The sequence below is a fragment of the Hibiscus syriacus genome, unplaced genomic scaffold (genome assembly GCF_006381635.1).
Source record: "Hibiscus syriacus cultivar Baekdansim isolate YM2019G1 unplaced genomic scaffold, ASM638163v2 tig00002942_pilon, whole genome shotgun sequence".
NCBI lineage: Eukaryota > Viridiplantae > Streptophyta > Magnoliopsida > Malvales > Malvaceae > Hibiscus > Hibiscus syriacus.
In genome coordinates, this window is record NW_024061958.1 from 135,927 (window position 1) to 150,802 (window position 14,876).

The 14,876-nt window shown below is 34.1% G+C and overlaps 2 protein-coding genes across 2 annotated transcripts; both read right to left on the minus strand.

Annotated features, from left to right (window-relative positions):
• Positions 1-1,570: 1,570 nt before the first annotated feature.
• LOC120166059 (WAT1-related protein At2g37460-like) lies at positions 1,571-3,487 on the minus strand. Its single transcript, XM_039175447.1, has 7 exons — positions 3,193-3,487; positions 3,035-3,097; positions 2,831-2,947; positions 2,500-2,743; positions 2,263-2,424; positions 1,956-2,107; positions 1,571-1,848 (listed from the first exon to the last, which is right to left on the minus strand). Exons 1-7 carry the CDS (start codon positions 3,390-3,392, stop codon positions 1,656-1,658), a joined length of 1,131 nt encoding a protein of 376 aa, XP_039031378.1. The 5' UTR covers positions 3,393-3,487; the 3' UTR covers positions 1,571-1,655.
• Positions 3,488-6,984: 3,497 nt separating this feature from the next.
• On the minus strand, positions 6,985-10,531 carry LOC120166280 (ras-related protein RABE1a). The gene is made up of 9 exons (XM_039175580.1): positions 10,486-10,531; positions 9,771-9,880; positions 9,082-9,154; positions 8,867-8,967; positions 8,147-8,212; positions 7,836-7,933; positions 7,627-7,689; positions 7,448-7,540; positions 6,985-7,307 (listed from the first exon to the last, which is right to left on the minus strand). The coding sequence occupies exons 2-9, from the start codon at positions 9,841-9,843 to the stop codon at positions 7,224-7,226; spliced, it is 651 nt and encodes a 216-aa protein (XP_039031511.1). The 5' UTR covers positions 9,844-9,880; positions 10,486-10,531; the 3' UTR covers positions 6,985-7,223.
• Positions 10,532-14,876: the final 4,345 nt, after the last annotated feature.

The following is a 14,876-nucleotide window of genomic DNA, read 5'->3' on the forward strand; positions in this document are numbered from 1 at the left end:
CAATTGAAACTTAAATATAATTTGACCCTAAATCGAGAGAGTTACTCCTCACCTGAACTTTAATGTACCAAAAAAAAAACTTTTTTCATTCAGAAATTAATAGCATAATTAGTGTTCCTTTTCTTTGTCAATAAGTTATATTTTTAAATGTTTAATCTTTGGATTTTTCACAAACAATCTGCCTAATCTGCAACCGAATATATTTATTAGGCATATGTTATAAATAATTATTTAAAGTATATTATGCCATTTTCATTTAAATATTTAAAGTAAGTTTTGTCAAAATATTTAGGGTAAAGTGCACAAATGGTCCTATGACTATAGGATATTGCTTTATTGAGTCTCTTGACTATTAAAAGTTACAAAATGGTCTCTAACTATAGGGAGTTGCTTTGATGAGTCCCCCGACTATTAAAAGTTATAAAATAGTCACTCGACTATTCATTATATTCTAAAATCGTCCTTTTTCATTAAAAATTAGCGATCGTTTGAGTTGGACGTTAAAATTAAAAATATGATAATTGTTTGAGATTATGAAATCATATTTTATCATATCTCAGTCAGCAGGTACAACTCAGACTACTATATAATTTTAACATAAATGATGAGTTTGGAATATAATGAATAGTAGCTTAACCATTTTGTAACTTTTAATAGTCAAGGGATTCAGCAGAGCAACTCCCTATAGTCAGGTGATCATTTTATAACTTTTCATAGTCGAGAGACTTAATAAAATAAAATCCTATTATCGGGAGACCATTTGTGTAATTTATCCAAATTTCATTTATATACAAGGGAGAGGGAGAAAACAACACTAGTAACATCGAAGATAGGGATGGTAGCCATGTATAATTTAATGGGTTTCGCACCGTACTCACTTCAATTGGGGTAAAGATGGGTATAAGTTTAGTGGGTAGCGGGATGGTGTAGATGTAAGAAGTTATACCCGTCGTGGGTAGTAGGTAGGTAATTGGTTTGAGACCTTACCCGCCCTGCATCCACTCTCCCTGCATCTGACCGGCCCACATCCACCTGCCCGCCCACTAACTACTTATCGTATAAATTTCAGACCATTATGAATTTAGATATAATTCTATAGATTATTCTGTAAATCTTAAGATTTTATAGGATATGACTTATAATTTAACCAAATGTTATGGTATAAACATTTTTAGAATTGAAGACTGTTGTTTCTCCTATCTCAAATTGGTGGGTATGGACAGGTACAAGCAGATACAGACACGTATGAGATGGGTGGTAGGTATTCAATTGGGTAATAAGTATGTAGATGAATTTGAGAATGTATCCGTGTGGACGGTTGTAAATTTAAAATTTTTGCCATCATGAGTGGTGGATAAATAATGAATATAAAAATATTAGGTAAGTATGAGGATAGGAGAAGCGGTATCCGCACCCGCCTCATCCGTTTACCATCCCTAATCAAAGATAACTCTCAGCAGGTGCCACAGGATCCTAGGTGAAGGATTTAAGCAAGTGTGGTGGTTCTCGGATATATATATATATAATTAGTTCCTTCAAGCTTAGCGATTACAGATGGTCGATCATATATATCCGCTTGGGATAAAATCATCATATCATTGGATGATAGTGAAAATGATGGGAATATTGAAAATCATATCCATTCTGGACAAGTCTTATACAATAATGGAATGAAAATTCTCTTGTGAATTTTCAGCACCTGTGATGGTCATGGCCTCATGATCAAAACTCTCCTTGTTACCTTTATCTACTCCATCGATTAACGGCGATGGCGGCGACTTGTAATCCTTGCTTTTACTCCACAGCACCAGATACAGACCCCCAATTATAACGATAGCTCCAACCACCCTGTAAAACACATTTTATCATCTTTTCTTTTGCTTTTTACCGGTATTTATCGACCGACCGAGTACTTCCTGAGGGTCGTGACCGGTTGATATGAATTTAGAGAATACCTTCCCAGGAACATTTGTTCAGCCAGAACAAAAGAGGACATGATGGCTACAATAACCATGCATAGGGGACTAAAAGCCGTCACAAACACTGGACCTCTGTGTTTCATTATCATCCCTTGAATGTAATAGCTAAGTCCTGAACATACAATGCCCTGCAACCACTCAAAAGCAAAATGAAATAAGAACTAATTGGACTCTGAAACATGTCGATAATCCATTTGCTGTTCCGGTCTGAAATCGAAAGAACTGATCGGACTAAGTTACTGGTTCGGGTCGCGGTAAACAATCGATCGGAAACTAGTCTTACACTGTATGCAGCAGTGAGCAACTTGGTGTCCCATTTAATAGCCCAAATGGAAGCATTTCCCTTCTCCATCACCAAAGCTGCAATGGTACCTTCAAGGGTGCCCGCTAGACATATCCAAACTGTAAGAGAAAGGTCTGCAGGATATGTATCCAGAGTGATTGCCTGGGACAAAACACACATTACCCATATCATAATTGAACATATAACACTGCAGAATTTTCTATATATGGTACTTACTTGGAGAATGACGAAACAAGCATAACTGAAGCAGCCAACTGTGATCATCAAGCCGCCTTTAATCGAATCGTGGAGATCCGTCCTGTTTTTTGCCGCTGCTTCATGGTTGATGCTTCCCTTCGTCCAAAACAATTCGATCGCCGGTCCTTTCATCAGCGTCATCACCATCGCTCCTGCAACCGTTGCAAGCGTTCCTATAAGCTTCCCATGGCTACGGATCGATCTGAAGTTCACCTTCTCAAGCCTAAAACCACATGATCAAACTTTTACACATATGGTATGATCGAAGCCATTGATTTTTACAGATTTTTTTTTTTATTTCTGGTTGTACCTTAAGATCCAAGCCATAACGAAAGTAATGGCAGGAAGAATGTTGTACATGGCAGTTGCAAACGTTGCAGTCGTATATTTCATCCCAAGATAATACAAGTTCTGATCAATTACCGGACTGCCAAAGCACATATGTCAACATTAAACGTTACCATACGATGCAAAAACAGAACACTGAAGTAATTTCGAAATTCGGATAGGTTACTCGAGAAAGCCAAGCAGCATTATTTTGATGAAGATCGATAGTGTCATCTTAGGCCTCACTTTCCTATCAAACAAAAAGGTTCCAACTTCCATGTCAGTTAAAAAAAATGCTTTGCACGAACGTTCTTATCGCAGAGAGATCGAAAGAAGAAACGATACTTGTTGAGAAAAGCCGCAAAAGGAGCCATGACAACGGTGGCAATGGCAAGTCGGTAAACGACGAGTGCGTAAGTGCTCATACCCTGGTTTAATGCCGTCTTGGACAAGATGTCCATCCCTGCGTACCCAACTTGCAACAAAACTGCAGCCACAAATGGCTTATACTTGCCCGATGATGAACCATGTTCTTGGTTCTCCATTCTTGTAATGATAACAAGTCTGGATTGAGTTTTCTTGTAATACAAGAAACAGAAAAGTTTAGTTAGGTGATGAACTCGTGAGGTATTTTCTGGTATTTGTTTCTTGCTATTTATATTGTGAAGTTGATCCCCTTTGGTACTAAATTTCTTAGTATCGATACTAACCTTTCAATATAGGTAACCACTTTTGGTACGGATATCAATTCAACATTCTATATATGATCTGAAAAGGCCCAATAGTATTAATACTGTTATATGGAGTATCGGTACTTCTCTATTAGGGTATTGATATCATCTTGAGTACCAATACCAATTATAGATTTGATGTTTAAGAAAATGAATCAGTATTGATACCCTTACTTAGGGAATCGATGCCTCTTCTTTAACATTAAAACTAATATTAAAGAACTATCTTTAATAGATATATAATTTAACGAACCTAAAGTTCTATAACGTATATTAAAGTAGTATTAAATTAAGGTACTTCAAATATAAATTATTGCATTAAAAAATTCTTAAATGTACGAATCAAGTTACCTCGGTGATTAAAAAGATAAAAGTTATCTTCAGAGATTTTAAATTTGAACTTAATATTGTCATGGGCTGCCGTTTAGACAGAAAGACGCAATCGTGTCTCTAAAAATCGTAAATATTTTTTTATTAATGATCTAATTTTACACTTTAAAAATTTAAGAGTTTGTAACCTTAAATTTTTAATAACTTTATCGTGATATTTGTAGATGAGATGTGAGTGCTGGTCTTTAATGTGTTCTTTCGTAGCTTTGCGTGGTGGATGAGTTGTTGTATTTGCAAGTTTTCCCCAAAAGTTTATGTTTAAATAGTGTTTCGTGACTGATTTGCATTGCTCCATTGCATATAATCAAGGATGTATCTAAGCGGGCCAGATAGGGCGTTCGCCCCTCCTGAAAATCTAAAATTATTATATATTTTATATTTTTTTTATGTATTTTCTATTGAAAATATATTTTCATCCTCCTAAAATTTTATAAGTTAAATTTACCCTTAACTTAAAATCATGTGTCCGTCCTGAGATATAAGTTAGTAGGTTGCAATTAATTAAATTGATTGATTCCACCCTCAGTTGAGTGCCTTTAGACATCCACTCTCACATTACATCCCCCTCCAATATGCTATCAAGATTGGGTTTTCTTTTTCTTTATTTTATGTCAAATTTATAATTCAGATTTGAAATCTATGATTATCCTTATGAGGTATTCGCTTATGCACATTCCACTCGTCGAAAAAGAGAACGAAATTGCTTTGTACTGAAAATCATGCTCCACTATTGATCAAAATAAAGATAACTTGAGATTGTTTTTTCTTTTGATCCAACCTCAAAACCTGTCATATATACGAGGGACGGACACATGAATTTATATTAAGAATCATCTTAAACTTTTAAACTTATAAAATTCCAGTGAAAATATATTTTCAATAAAAATTTATAGAAAAAACTAAAATACATAATAATTTTAAAATTTCGAGGGAAGGTGGCACGACTGCCCCCACCATTAGGGATGGCAATGGGTCGGGTCGGGTCGGGTTTTTGGGCCACCCGACCCGACCCGAGAAGAAAGGGTTCTCCACCCGTGACCCGACTCGATCCGACAAAATTAATGTTTCACCCGACCCGACCCGACCCGACCCGAATAATAAAAAAAATTAATTCAATGAAAATAGTGACTTAATTGAAAAAAATTATATATGGAGGGATATTATTGTAATTATCCCTAAATATATAAGATAAAATTATATATATTTTCGGGTCGGGTCGGGTCGAAACCCGTCAGATTCAGGTTGAGTTGCCATCCCTACCCACCATCCCCATGGGTCCATCCTTACATATACCTTTCCTTGCTTTTATTGTTCACTTGCTTTTTGTTGTTGTTGAATTCTTCAAAGGAAGGAGGACCGATCCACTTTTTTGTTCACTTGTTTTTGTTGAATTTTTCAGAGGAAGAAAGATCGATTCATAGTGAGAAAAAAAATCTTGAAGTGCAATTGATCAGAAGAATACTTTATTTTTTATTTATTTTTTTGGTAAAGAAAGAGCAAATTACAGCATATTAAGCACACACAGTACTGCTATCATCTTCTCGTAAAGCTGCATAAATCTCCACCGGGGGTTGACGAACTTCAAGCAATCATAAGTATTGTCAGTCGCCATCTTTGCCAACAAATCCGCTACCTTATTTTCGTTTCGAGAGCCATACCGTAGTTGCACCGTCCATTCACGTCGTAACATTGTTGCGATGTAATTCAATAGTATGATTCTATTACCATCCTCCGAAGCTGCTTTAATGAGATCCAGTGCCTCCACACTATCCAATTCCAATATAATCTGTTTTTCCTGTAATTCCCAAGCGCATAAGAGCCCCATGAAGGCTCCCAAAATTGTATGTTTATTTTATATGTATCCTTCTCTTTTCTTTTTTATTAAACAAAAGTGATTATAAAGTGATATATGTTCTAAATACTAACTATTTGACAATGAACGCTCAACCAACCTGTTATAGTCGTTGGTGTTCCAACTCGGTTACCTCTAGGAATAACAACGATTCTTTTAACAACTAAGTAAGTTGATTCATGCTGTATTATTCTCTTTTCTTTTTATTTATTTCATGAATAAACAAAATTCTTCAACTTTCCCATTACTCGTGTGTGTGTATATCGATAGATAATTTTTTTTATATATAACTTACTCATGTAATTTTTTAAAATTTATTTAACATATTAATTATGTTGATATCTTAAATATAAAGTTATTATAAAATTTAGATGATATATCAGAAATGATTTTATGAAATTTATATAAATATTTTAATTTAATATTAAAACTTAAACTTGTTAAAAGGAAAATATATCACAAATATAATTTAACAAAGTTTATTCCAAACAGTCTTATGTTCCTTAAACCAAATATTATAGTAATCTTATATTCTTGTCAAATAAATCAAAAACAATAACATATACAGTATTTTTTAATAACATGTATACATCCAAAAACCATAAACCAAACTAACGTGCACTATTCAATTCATGGAGCATGGTTGTGTTTCGTTGTGCACTTTAATGAAATGTGGGTTTTGCTTAAAGATAATCTAGACGTGTTACTTGTGGTCGTAAAGCAATCTTAAAAGATCTCTCATAAAACCAGAGCAAAAAGGTGAAGGAAAGCAGACCTTCCTTCTTCCAGTAAGGCCAGACTTACTATTTCAGTATTGTCTTCCATTAAGCTCTACATTCGGTGATAGTCCGATTCGGATATAGTGTGAGCCATGCCCCCCACAGGTCCCAGGAGGAAGGATGCATTTTTTCTTACCTATTAGACGGGACCAGGGTTGTATGCATAAATCAATCGAGCCCTTGCAACGTCTAAGCCATATTCTTACCTATCTATTGAATGAATATTTTCAAGGCAGTAATCAATCGATCCAAACCAGCGTTTTACCTTGAGAGGTAAACGATTAGCTTGAACTCGATGTGTCGGTTCAATTAAGCACCAATTCCTGGCACCATTTCCATAACGCTCACCAAATTACCTAGGAAGTTCTTAGTTCCAAATACCAAATATCAAAATGGTAGGCACGTCTGCTTTCAAGCACGTGATATTTTGACAAATAATCTACTATAATTTAATTTTGCAAAATATCAAGGATCTAGCATTTCACACCAAAGAGTTGCAGATGTAATGATTTCAAATAATGGTAGGCGGGAGAATATAAACAAAATAACTGTAACAAATTGGTTTTCCCCGGATCAAAATGGCACCCTAGGGAAGAAATGTACCCTTCAGATCTCGTCCTTAGTTCAAGCCCCGCAGCAAGATGATTTTTGAGCAGCTGCCGCAGATCCAGCTCCCTGGTCTTGTTGGCTAATTTTGATTGTCTGTGGCTGTAAAAATGAAGAAAAAGACGCTATAAATGAAAACAATATACGTACATGAATTACCATAAATACCACAACCATGCATATGCTAAAGAAATGGATTTTGCATAATCAAAAGTTGATACTTCAAGCAAAAGAATCCATACCTCAGCCTTTGAGTCAGTGTCGACAAGCCTTTGCTTAATGTCCCTGGCTATTGAAAAGAAAACCTCCTCCACATTTAAGTTTGTTTTTGCACTCTGCAAGATAAGAGGAACTCATGATCGTACAGGAAAGATCAACTAAACAGCAAAAATAACTACAGTATCAGCAAAAAATTACATACAGTCTCAAAGAACTTGATGCCATATTCGTCAGCAAGAGCTTGGCCCTTTGAGGTAGGAACAGCCTGAAAAATAAGTTCTGGATCAACTTAAGAAAAATTTCAAGCCCAGTATCAGAAACAGAAGGGTAACAAAAATGCATGTGAAGACAAACAATCAAACACACATATGCACTTTTTTCTAAAAGGTGGAAGAGAAGAAAAGAACATACCCGTTTGCTTTCATCCATGTCAGCCTTATTACCCACCAGAATCTTGTTCACGTTGTCCGAAGCATGCTGTTCAATATTACGAATCCAATTTCTAATGTCTGAGAAAAATGAATATTAGTTGTGTTGACAGGATAATTATGATGGAGAAAGACTAAAATTTCAAATCACTGGATAAGGAGCATACATTACAGGAAACTGAAAAGTTCCAGGAAAAATTAGGTCGAAAACATTTGTCAAGATTCAAAGTAGGAAAGATTAAACACCAAATGTATAAAAATACTAAGTTCAAAAGATCAAAGTTCGGTAATTACTATTGAAAGATGATTCATCAGTCACGTCATACACAAGCAAAATTCCCATGGCTCCACGGTAGTAAGCTGCACAAAAAGAAAATGTTAATTAATTTTCTGTCAATAAGAAAAGACTCTAAAAGACTGTAAAATCAGGATGCAATGGAGAGAGTAGAAACTTGGAGCTACCATGACCATCCCAAAAGGACAAAACTAGATAAGTATTAAAAAAAGAGAGAAGCAAGCAACCATGTTATGTAAACATGATGTTTATAACCACCTAAAAATGATAATAATAATAACAGCAAGAATCCAGAAAATATGAAAGGATATGCATCCAGGGAACCAAAAAAGTTTTCAGTTCTAACATCTGTTCTTTGTAATTTAATTTCCAAGTCCTGCCGTACAATTCCAAAGAAGGGAAATTGATGGAGATGAAAGCGTAAGAGAAACAAACCCTTGAAGCATACAAACTCCTAGTCCTAACTTGGCTCCTAACTTCCTAGGAGAGCCAAAAGGCCCAAAAACAAAGAAAGAGAAGACAAAGCAACAACAACCTTGAATCAGAGATGTTATTAAATTTGAGAATATTAGAGTGAGAACAAATGATAACTCACATCATACGACAACACTGCAAATGACAAGTTTATTCGATTGAATTACTCAATCTTTCAGGTAAGTTATTATTATGTTAGACAATTCATTTCTAGTTAGTGACACCTTCAAAGCCCAAAAACTAACCAGTTGTAATTGTGCGAAACCGCTCTTGTCCAGCAGTATCCCAAATTTGCAACTTGATCCTTTTCCCATCAAGCTCTATAGTCCTTATCTTAAAGTCAATTCTGCCAAGGGAAACACAACCTTATTAAACGACATGCCTCTTGTAAAATAATAATAATAACAACAACAACAACAACAACAATAAGACCACTACACAGCTACTGGATAACACCTACCCAATTGTCGTGATAAAACTTGTAGTAAATGAGCCATCCGAAAAACGCAAAAGTAAGCAACTCTTGCCCACACCTGTCCAACCACAATAGCATAACAGAGTTGTTTGGAACTCATATTCAAAAGAAAGTGCAGATTTCCAATAAAATTTCCTTCAAGAATTACTACAATATCAACCATTAAGCCCAAATTGCAAACAACTAAATCTATTTCCAGCAGCCAATCCCTTGAAATAAGAAAAGGTTATCCATCCAAACGTACAAACCAAGTAAGGCTCAACCTTCATATCCACCTAAATATCCCCTAGGTTAGCGAGCTATATTAACAAAGAGTACCTCAATAAATACAACCTAAAATATAATACCAAGGATGCCATATTATAGATTCAACATAAAATCACTAAAACAGACAATATTGTTCCCATTCAACCTCACTTATGGCAATAAAGTCAACGCACAATGATAATCTATGAATCTAAAACGAAGCCTAATCTAAGCTAGTGAGCTCGAAATAAACATCACATCCTCGCATCGCATCTAAGCTTTCTGCATTTAGAAAATCAACACAAAAAATCAAATCCTTTTCGGGAACCCATACATTTCCAAAATCAGTGTAGATTAAAGAGTAGACCTCATCTCAAATCAAGATATATATATATATATATACACACACAAAGAAAATAAATAGTTACCGCTGTCGCCGATCAAAAGAAGCTTTATGAGGTAGTCGTAATCAGCTCGAGCTCTTGCAGGTGGAGCAGCCATGGAAATAGAAGGAATTTATCGAAACAAACAACAAACCCTACACCCCAAAAAAAATCGCTGTTATTAATGCACTGCAAAAACGAGAGAGAGAAAGAGAATATTTAAATTGGGTAAAGTACACAAATGGTCCCCTGATTAAAAGATATTATTTTATTGAATGTATTAGTTATTAAAAGTTATAAAATAGTTCATCGACTATAGGTAGTTATTTTGTTGAGTCCCTCGGTTGTTAAAAGTTACAAAATGATCACCCAACTATTTATTATGTTCCAAACTCGTCCTTTTTCGTTAAAATATTAACGCTCATATGAATTGGACGTTAACATGTTTACTGAGATATGATAGTCGTTTGAATTATGGTATCAGATTTTATCATATCTCAGTTAGCATGTTAACGTACACCTTAGACTTCCATCAAAATTTTAACGAAAGATGATGAATTTGGAACATAATAAATAATCGACTGATCATTTTGTAACTTTTAATAATCAAATGACTTAAAAAAATAATTCTCTATAATTAAAAGATCAATTTATATTTTTAATAGTTGAAGTAATTAATAAAGTAACATCATATAGTCATGACGATTTATGTACTTTGTCCATTTAAAATTTACTTGAAAAATTAAAAAGAACGCAATACTGATTAAGGGAAGAAAAGTGAGATTTGGTGAAGTGTCTATGGAACGTCAGCACCGGATGGCTATCAAAAAAAGCTTTGTTTTTCATTTTTTTTCTTAGAGAAAATAATTTTGAAGAAATAAGTTATTGGATTTGACACCCAAGTTTCAACCGTTTGATTAATATAATTTGACATTACCGATTAAATCGTTATTTTAAAACATAAGTGAAGAAAAAAAGAAATTTACTCAAACATAAGTATTAATATAATTTGACATTACCGATTAAATCGTTACTTTAAAACATAAGTGAAGAAAAAAGAAATTTACTCAAACATAAGTAACAATTTATGTAGTTTACTCTTTTGTTAATTCGTCAACAAAGAGAAACGGTGGATAGAAGAGAATGAGTTGGCCTTCTCGTCCTTCAGCTGTTACCATTGTTATCAAAATCGGACCGGATCGGTCGGTTCAACCGGTTGAACCGTGAACCGGTGGCATGTTCGGTCCGATTACCTCACAAAATTGGGTTAGCAATGAACCGGCTGAAAACCGATAGAACCGGCTGAAAACCGGCAAAACCAGTTTGAACCACCTGTTCACTTTTTTCTTTAAAAAAAATTAAACCAAACGACGTCGTTTGTTCAACGAGCCAAGTCAAATTCGAGTATTGTTGAGCTCGACTCGAACTCGAAAACTTTAAAAGTAAGCTCAACTCGACTAAAAAACTCACGAGCTAAAAATTATCAAGTTCAACTCGAACTCGAAATATAATATTAAAACTTGAACTCGAAAAGGATCGAACTAAAAAAAATTTAGAAGTTCGATTGAAGCTAAAATTTGAGCTCAATTGAAGCGAAAGAATAATTCGCTCTGTGCTCACCAAAAGGCTCCATGATTTTGAATGTCAAATTACCTTTATTATTTATAGAAGTAAGTTGAGATGCTCTTCTATGTTTCTTAGCCATGTGGAATTGTTTTGTTCTCATATTTTTACTCTTTAAATTTTTGGGATGCTCTTTTATGTTTCTTAACCATGTGAGATTGTTTTTTTATAAAAAAATTAAACTAAATGACATCATTTGTTATGATTTTTTTAAGTCCCAATTTTATTTTTTTGATTATAGTTATATAATTATATTTATTATTTAATATGTTTTACCTTAAATATTATGTTGTAGTTGATTTGAATCATTTTGTTTCACTTGATTTTATGATTTTTAATTTATATATGTTATGACTTGTGATATTTTTATACCTTTTAATATTGTAAACTTAAAAAAAGTGTTACATATATATTAATATTGCTTTGAATATTATGTAAAATTAAAAAAAAAATTTATATAAAATCCGGTTCAACCGCGGTTGAACCCGGTTGAATCAGTGAACCAATACTTTCACCGGTTCAATGTCCGGTCCGGTTTTAAAAACATTGGATGTTACTCAAACGTCGACGATAAATACGATAGACAACAAAAAAAGAGGAAAAAAAAACATATATTGCCCTTAAATTGAATTATATTAATTAAGAAATTAATTTGCATGTGTTGTTTTTTAAAAAAAGAAAATATACTTTGATAAAAGAATTAATTTCTCCCCACAGTATATAATATATTTATGCTTACTCATGTATTCCCATTCAACCAATTTTGTGAATCTCGAAAGATGTTTGAACTGTTATTTTTGTCTTTGGATCAAAAAACAGTGTCACCTATGAACATAGAATCGCATAATCGAAAAAGTAAAATAAGGTACTATACTTATTAAAACAGATTAGATTAACTTAATCTCATGTCTATAGTGACACATTAAGACATCAAACTTAATATAAAAACAAGTACGATGACATTTCATGCTCGTTTTCATTAACAAGAATTATTACATACAATTTCGAAAGTATTGTACTTTTAAATTTTGGGACAAATAATATCAATCGTCTTCTTAAAATTGTAATAACTATATCATTCTAACATGTAACTTAGTTTATTTTTCAATAGATGTGGTTTAAAAATATTAAAAAAATAAATAAAAACAAATATATCGATGTCTGCGTCTTGAATGTATTCCACATGGCTGTGGTTGTAAACTTCGATGAGGATTTCTTTGTATAAATTGCTATTCCTCCTCACTCTCATCATCAGCAGCAGCAGCAGCAGCAATAGCAACTACATTTTGTTGATGAGGGACGGATAACGATGTGGCACCTCCATAGAATAAAGACCCTTGAGGTATATGACTAATCATCCCATCGCTCATAAAAATTTGTGAAAACTGCGAAAACATTGACATCGATGAATTTGAAAACTTAGTCGAAGGTGTCTACGTCTCTGGTGAAGCATCACCCGTCAAATAAGTAGTATATGAAGACTATGCTAGATCTATAAGTATGGGAGTATATCAGTTAAGAGGTGTCATAAAACCCTACGGTGGTGGCACCTGAAATGGATGCAGTGGCATCATAAATGGATGTGGTGCCATATGAAATGACTGTGGTGACATCTGAAACGGCTGCGAAATATAAACCAGTATATGTTGTGATGCTTCTGGTGCTGCAGCTGAGGACGAGTCGGAAGCGTCTGCTCTCAGTCCAAGAGTCGGGGGATGATGATGTTGTTACGGTGGACATTTTTCTCGACGCCAATAAATGCTCCTGCCTCGTGCTTTCTCGAAAAGTAAGAACGATTTTCCGTTCGTGTTGAACCACTGATAATAGTCATCCGCAATCAAATAATGATCCATATAGATTGGCTCCTTATGAGGAATGCATCCATGTCGATCCTCCCAGATCATTACCCACTCGATGTGCCTCATCAACCAATTGACTTTTTTTACCCCGTTTATCGATGTTATGCATATTGTCGAGATTCATAGGTGCATCACGAATAGATTGTACGAAACCAAATTGACAGAACTCTCGATCAATATCATAACATATCAGAGAGACCATGGTTATCCATACATTTAATGAGTCACTCAAATGAGGTGGGATGCAACGCCTCATATCTTCAGTAAAATAAGGAGCCCATTGAAACTAAAACAAATATATATAATTCTTATCAAAATAATATTCTAATTATATAACGATAATTAAAGGTAAATAATAAAATTTAAATTCATACCTATGTACCAGCCTTTTGATCAACGAGCAGTCGAATTTTTCCAATTCGTCTGATATATCACGGTGGTCTTGTATTATATATGATCACCTATTCAGTGTAAAAAAATTCATTATACACTCAAAAAAATCATTTATATACAAACTTGGTATTGAAATTACATCAACAATAATGGGAAAACTAACAGGTTTTTCACGACCGGACATAAAAAAGGGCATGCGGTATCACTCCCATAATTGCAGAAGAATGAGACATCCACAGATAACATTTTTTCAATAATAAGTTTTTTCGACATATTTCTCTATACAGAGATGCCAAAACCACGAAGCCCCAACTGAATGAGCTGACATCTCAAAAATCTACGAGATTACTCAACCACATACAATGAACTTGGTTGCGAGATTTATCAGGCATCAAGATCCCTCATATGAGTTGCAATATGCAAGCCCAAGCAAATATTTGGGCATGTTCCTCGTAACAGTAGTCACTCAACTGTCGAAAATTTCTAACCAACCATGATAACGGTATTCAACCACCGTTGAAATTATGCAGAATACCTCCATGATACTCCTCGCACAAGGAATGCTAATCACCATCCTCCATACCAGAAATAACATCCCCATCTACCAAAAGCCCCAAATGTAAGGAAACATCCTCAAGCGTAATAGTGCACTCCCCATACAGAAGATTGAATGTGTGTGTCTTTGGTCTCCACCTCTCAATCAGTGCAGAAATAAGGTTGGATTCAAGGTTACAATGCCCTTCATATTTCACTATGTAACCGAATCTAGCCTGAGCTAAATACGACCAAACATAATTCAGTATCTCTAATTTAGCGTTACGAGTAAATGGATCTAATAAACGGTCGTTCACTTAATTAAATAAATAATATACAAATTAAAATATAAACTTATACAAAAAAATAAATTAATAAAACATTCACAATAAATAAAATAACATAATTTAAAATTATTACCGTATCAACAAAATGACTCGATATATACTTCTCATCTAAAAACATCAACATGCCTGTCATTTTATAACTGCAAAAAGTAATAAAAAATTAGTACAATAAATAATAAATTATTAAATGATTATAATATAATAAAAATTTAGCTTCTAAAAATAATAATTGTACTTACTTAAAACTTAATAGAATGATATAAACAAGGAAGAAATATAGTGTTTTTGTGTGTGTTATGAGTGTTGGATGAGGGGGTATTTATAGGGGAGGGGGACGGGGTTGGGTGATATTTAAGGTGGGACATTTGGGATTTAAAGCAAAGACCCGCTTCATG

What these genes read in the sequence shown, in the direction of transcription:
- LOC120166059 (XM_039175447.1), bottom strand. Translation starts at nt 3,392, where the DNA reads ATGGAGAACCAAGAACATGGTTCATCATCGGGCAAGTATAAGCCATTT. An exon ending in TTTGCGGCTTTTCTCAACAA is followed by an intron (nt 3,098 to 3,192) that starts GTATCGTTTCTT and finishes TTTGTTTGATAG; the next exon opens with GAAAGTGAGGCCTAAGATGA. An exon ending in ATGCTGCTTGGCTTTCTCGA is followed by an intron (nt 2,948 to 3,034) that starts GTAACCTATCCG and finishes GTGCTTTGGCAG; the next exon opens with TCCGGTAATTGATCAGAACT.
- LOC120166280 (XM_039175580.1), bottom strand. Translation starts at nt 9,843, where the DNA reads ATGGCTGCTCCACCTGCAAGAGCTCGAGCTGATTACGACTACCTCATA. An exon ending in AGTTTTATCACGACAATTGG is followed by an intron (nt 8,968 to 9,081) that starts GTAGGTGTTATC and finishes TTCCCTTGGCAG; the next exon opens with AATTGACTTTAAGATAAGGA. An exon ending in GCATCAAGTTCTTTGAGACT is followed by an intron (nt 7,541 to 7,626) that starts GTATGTAATTTT and finishes CTTATCTTGCAG; the next exon opens with AGTGCAAAAACAAACTTAAA.